At 36.2% G+C, this 6,000-nt stretch overlaps 1 protein-coding gene across 1 annotated transcript in view; it reads left to right on the forward strand.

The window, feature by feature from the left end:
* The window catches only part of wnt7aa (wingless-type MMTV integration site family, member 7Aa), a 45,954-nt gene extending 41,009 nt beyond the window's left edge, over positions 1–4,945 (forward strand). Inside the window, exon 4 of the mRNA XM_030135535.1 lies at positions 4,120–4,945. Within this exon, the coding sequence (XP_029991395.1) occupies positions 4,120–4,599 (480 nt within the window). The 3' untranslated portion in view covers positions 4,600–4,945. The remainder of the gene's footprint in view (positions 1–4,119) is intronic.
* The last annotated feature ends 1,055 nt before the right edge of the window (positions 4,946–6,000 follow it).

Raw genomic sequence — 6,000 nt, forward strand, 5'->3', positions numbered from 1 at the left:
TCCATCCATCCATCCATCCATCCATCCATTTTCTTCTGCTTTTCATAATAGTGATAATTCAGAATAATGATGGAATATTAGTGTACATGTAACATACTCACTGAATCAGAACTTATTCAAAATAATGTTTCCTTTGTCCATTAAACACATTATTCTTTTTTTCTTTCTTTTATATGAATAAGACAACACCACTCCAAGTGAATTGTAGCATTTCCATAACTACTTTTTAATATGATACCTAAAAAACATGCAAATAATAAATGCATGAAAACACTAGGTTCTGACTTTGATACCGATGTCTACATGTGCCATAGGTTATAATTAAAATATAGATTTATTTAGAACCAGTGCATCAATTGTGTCCAATAATGACCTTTAAACATTCTTTTATATTATTTGTGATCTTAAAAGGTCAAGAGTCAAAAAAAAAGACTCAAAACACTGTACTGTCCCGCCAGAGAGTGAATTTTAATTGATTGCCATGCCAACATTTATTTCAATATAAAGTAGTTCCTTGTTTTGGATAATCCCCTATGGTTCAACTAAAGCAAAAATACATTTAAAAGTAAAAATGTGGGTCATTTAGCAACACTAATCTGTCAAACTGTCACTAAAATGTCCCGTCAGAGAGATTTGGAATACCGTGTTTTGGCCCATAAAGCAAAAGTTGTGTTTGAAATGGTCATTGTCGGGTATTTCTAGAAATGTTTTACTGATTTTCATTCACACTTCATAACATGACAGGTTTGAAAAAGTCCATGGTTTCGTTAAAGAATGTGTTTTCTACGAGTGCAGCTCATGTTGTCTCGTTCAAGAATGGCACTTATAGCTACGAGCCATACAGTGACACACTGAGCAGCTCTGAGAACTCAGGAATGCTTACATTCATTTGGAATGCCAGAAAACTTTTGTCTCAACCTGTTGAACTATTCATGCAGTATATTAGACTGAGCATTTCTGGGAACATGTGCATCTTCTTTTTTTTTTAAACAATACATTTATTAACACATTTTATTTTATATATACACACATACACTTGTACAGGGTGTCCCATAAGTCTCCATACATAGGAAAAATAAACATTTCTTGACATAAGCCATTTTTATTTATATAATATGCTCTATATGACTGCCATTTTGTCAGGAACACATTTCAATACGTGTCCTCCACTGCTGAAGAACTATAAAGAAGAAATATAAAGAAATACATGTTAGAACCATATGTATTATGTCTCCTATGTATGGAGACTTATGGGACACCCTGTACATATACACTCAATTGTAGTAAGCATGTACACTCAAAAAAATGATTCTTGGCTCTAATAAACATGAAGTAATATTTTAAAGTAAAATGTAACTGAAATATATGAAATTTAAAGTTTATTTATCTGAAAAAGTCAAACATAATGTGAATATGCTTAGTATGAAGTGAATCTAAACAACTAAAGTAAACTTTATTTACTAGATCACATAAAAAGGCTGAGCGTCACAGTCAAACACAGTTTATGTAAAAGTTTGCATTAACTAAAGCAAATCTGACTGAAGGTATTTAATTTATTCATATTGACTCAATATGATAGAAAAAACATTGTATTAAATGCAACTCTTTACATTAAACTTACGTAATAAAATTACATGGAAAATTTACATGTAATTAAAATACATAAAGTCAACATTTTTGGCTTAATTATTTTTTTGAGTGTAGACCTCACTAACAGAGGCATCTGCAACATTACAAGTGTTACAAGCAAAAACAAAACAAAACAAAATTACAAATAAACAATACACATACACATCACAAACTTCTCAGCCACGAACATTTGTACATAATTTAATGCCCTGTTACAATTACGGGTATTTGAACTCATTAACCCTGTTGTAAGGTTTACACAACTGAATATTTATTCCTCCTCATTATCATTTGCTAAATCAACACTTTTAACAAACATCTTAAAAGGTTCCCATATCTTTTCAAACATATCCTGCCTTCCTTTTCGTATGTTCGTCAGTCTCTCCAAAGGAAAAGTTGTCAACATTTGCGTCATCCAGTGTGTAATACTCAGCCTGCTGGTCTTTTTCCAAAACACTGCAATGGATCTTTTGGCATGTAAAAGACACGTATCTATTAATATTTGTTCACTTTCATTGTATTTATGACCTTTTGGGTAAAGTCCTAAAACAAAAAGTGCAGGATCCATTGGAACGATTTTCAAAGTCATTTTTCTGTTGCCTTTTTAACCTCCCAAAAAGATTTGGTCTTACGGGGCAGCCATGGCTCAGATGGTAGAGTGCAGGGGTGTCAAACTCATGTTAGTTCAGGGGCCACATTAAGGCAAATTTGATGTGCAGTGGGCCAGACCAGTAAAATAATAACATAATAATATATAAATAATGTCAACTCCAAACTTTCCTCTGTGTTTTAGAGCAAAAAAAGTAAAATTATGCGATCAAAATGTTTACATCTATCAACTGTCCTTTAAAATAATGTGAATATCATGAACAAACTGAAATTTCTTAAGAAAACTAAGTGCAATTTTAATGATATTCTGTCTCAGTTTATCATTTACACATGTAAATTACAACTTACAGATCACAGTGGATCTACAAATACACAAAACATTTAATAACAGGCAGAATATGGGAAAACTTGCACTTCAGACATTTCAAAATGTTCATATTTGTTCAGGTTATTCGCGTTTTTGTGAAATGGGAGTTTGTTTTAATGTAAATACAGTAAAAGGACATGAAAATTTTTACATTTACAAAGACAAAAATTTGGAGTTGTGAGTATTTATAGGTTATTCTGATGGTATTTTACTGATCCGACCCACTTGAGATTAAATGTGGAACCTGAACTAAAATGATTAATATCTTCAGTGTAATTTGTGCATTTCCCAAATTCTTCCCAAGGGCTGGACTGGACCCTTTGGCGGGCCGGATTTGGCCCCCGGGCCGCATGTTTGACACCTGTGGTATAGCGGGTCGTCCAATAACCGAAGGGTTGGCAGTTCGAATCCCGCTCTGTCCATGTGCTGTTGTGTCCTTGGGCAAGACACTTCACCCCCCTTGCCTCCAGTGCTGCTGTCACACTGGTGTATGAATGTGTGTGAATGTTTGGTGGTGGGAGGGGCCGTAGGTGCAGATTGTCAGCCACGCTTCCATCAGTCTGCCCCAGGACAGCTGTGGATACAAATGTAGTTTACCACCACCAGAGGGAGAATGTGAGAGTGAATGAATAATGGATCCTCTGTACGCGCTTTGAGTATGCATTCATAGAAAAGCGCTATATAAATCTAATCCATTATTATTACACTGGGTTACAAAAAAATGTTTGTTGCAAGTTGTCTAGGTTTTTTCAACTGAATTAGGACCATTTTGCACCGCTAAATCCAAAAATGACATCTGTTTTTCTCAATCAGGTCAGGTTTTTTTGCTAATTTGATTTTGAAAAATTTGATCTTCTCACAAAATTGATGACATTTTTGTGACTTTATCAATTGATTTTTTTATATAGTTCTCACCCAAAATAGGTTTTAAGAGAAAAAAAATCATTTTCTAACAGGATTCCTGTTAGGTACAATGGTGTATTCACCGCAGATGTAGCAGAATACGTCAGGCTTATTTTTGCAAGATCTTCTAGTCGAAGCCATTTCATTCACCTGTAATATTAAAAAAAAAACATTAATCATAAATTGGCAAAAGTAAAATCTTCAGAACTCATTTATTGCAAGAAATATGAAAGAATTTTGTATCATATGATGTGAAAATGCCCATAAATGTAAGCAAAAATGTTCAAAAGCCAATAAGTAGCATAGTTCAGAAAGTTGACCTGATTGAGCAAAATTAATGTGATTTTTGGATTCAGCACACCAAAATGATCCTAAATCAGCTCAAAAAACTTCAACAATAAATTTGTCGTTGACCAGTGTTATTATTACTGCATTGCCACACACAATGGAATAATGTTCCCTTCACCTCCATGCATTTTGTACATATATCCGGGATGTTTCGATTAACACGTGCATCTTCTACCTGCTCATCATAAAAAGACAAACCCCAAATGTTCCAACTCCTACATTTTCACTTTGAGATGGTAAAACTTTTCTTTTCTTGGTTGTAGTTGCTGGAGAAGAGCATGCGTTTGGAGTGCAAGTGCCACGGCGTATCGGGATCCTGCACCACCAAGACCTGCTGGACCACGCTCCCCAAGTTCCGCCAGTTGGGATACATGCTCAAGGACAAATACAACCACGCCGTGCACGTGGAACCGGTGCGAGCGAGCCGCAACAAGCGCCCCACTTTCCTAAAGATCAAGAAACCCCACTCATACCGCAAACCCACAGACACAGACCTGGTCTTCATCGAGAGGTCGCCCAATTACTGCGAGGCTGACCCTCTGACCGGTAGCATGGGAACACAGGGCCGCCTGTGCAACAAAACCGCACTGCAACCCAACAGCTGCGACCTGATGTGTTGCGGTCGAGGATATAACACGCATCAGTACTCCCGCGTTTGGCAATGCAACTGCAAGTTCCTGTGGTGTTGCTACGTCAAGTGCAACACGTGCAGCGAGAGGACAGAAGTGTACACCTGTAAATAGAAGTATTTATTGGACGGTATGTAGACACACAGCTAGACTGGCTCGTGTGCGTCATTAATGTATTTCAGAATAAGGGTTCTTCACGGCTGATACATGTGTGGAGCGACTGCCTCGCTGCTGGCCTTTTGGCTTGTCTTAACAGTTTTCAACTTTGTCAAACGGTTCCTCCAACTTGTGTTGATTTTATTGATGCCAATGGACATCTGCCATCACACTGGACTTCCTCTACGTTCATATATTATTATATATTTTTGTTTGTGGTCAAATTCCATTTCATGCCTCAGGCTTGACTTCGGTGGCAGCCATACCGGTAGAATGGCATGAATCACCTGAAACAATGCTCTTTTTTTTTTTTTTTTTTAAAAGATTAATAATTTATTCTGTGAAAAAACTACTGATGATTTTGAGATTCCCTGTGGACTAAATCTGTTTTAAGTTGGTGTAGACTCCTGGCATTTTAGGAAAAGATACTCTAATAAGTGTACTTAAAAGCAAAAAACATTTTACTTGTGACTATCTTTTTTTTTAACAAGATAATTTAAACACTGGACCAGAAAATGGAACAGATTTTGACTGAATGATTTGTTTTGGACCCTTCAGCTTCTGTGGATAAGCCTAACAGAAGAACATGAAACTACTGATCCTAGGCTCAGTACCATAGTATTTCTCTACTTCTTCACATCCCCTTTTCCTGCCAGTTTTGCTGCTAGTTGTCTGGAAAGTCATGGAGTTTGTGACCAAGCAGCCATATTGACTCAAGTCAGTCAGTTGCCATCACCAGGACGAACACGAGCTTCCAGACATAAATTCCCCTTAATGTTGGCTGATAGAATATATTTTGTAAGAGATTATTTTTATATATTTTTTTATTTATTTTCTATCACTTTATGTAAGATTCCCTTCTTAGGACTTCTGTTACTGAGGTTAGCGAACACTGCTTGGCAAATGTGCCTTGTTCTTTGGTCATAGAAAACAGTAATAATAAAAAGTTAAATATTGGGATCAATAATCCAGTTCAGGAAACAATTTCACCTTGTATTGATATTTGTAGAGAGCCAAAGTGAAATCAGAGCTTCAAAACATAAACACATTCTTAATCCTATTGTGTCAGTAGTAGTCGCTTTTCCATTGACCCTCAAATTGCGCAAATATAACTTGCGCATAAAAAATGTACCTAATGGAAAAACAACAGTTTCGCCAAAACTCTCATTTTTAGATTATAAGTTTTTGCGCTGGTGGTTTTTTGGGTGTAGTGCAAATGGTATATCACGCAAAACTGCAATGGAAAGACCTTTTTCCGCAACTAGAGTCACATGAATAAAAAATTTTAAAAATGGATGTTGACGGACATTACAACAACTTGGCACGGTATGTGTGGACACACCAGGAAACGCAATCTTT

The sequence above is a fragment of the Sphaeramia orbicularis genome, chromosome 5, assembly GCF_902148855.1.
Source record: "Sphaeramia orbicularis chromosome 5, fSphaOr1.1, whole genome shotgun sequence".
Lineage (NCBI taxonomy): Eukaryota > Metazoa > Chordata > Actinopteri > Kurtiformes > Apogonidae > Sphaeramia > Sphaeramia orbicularis.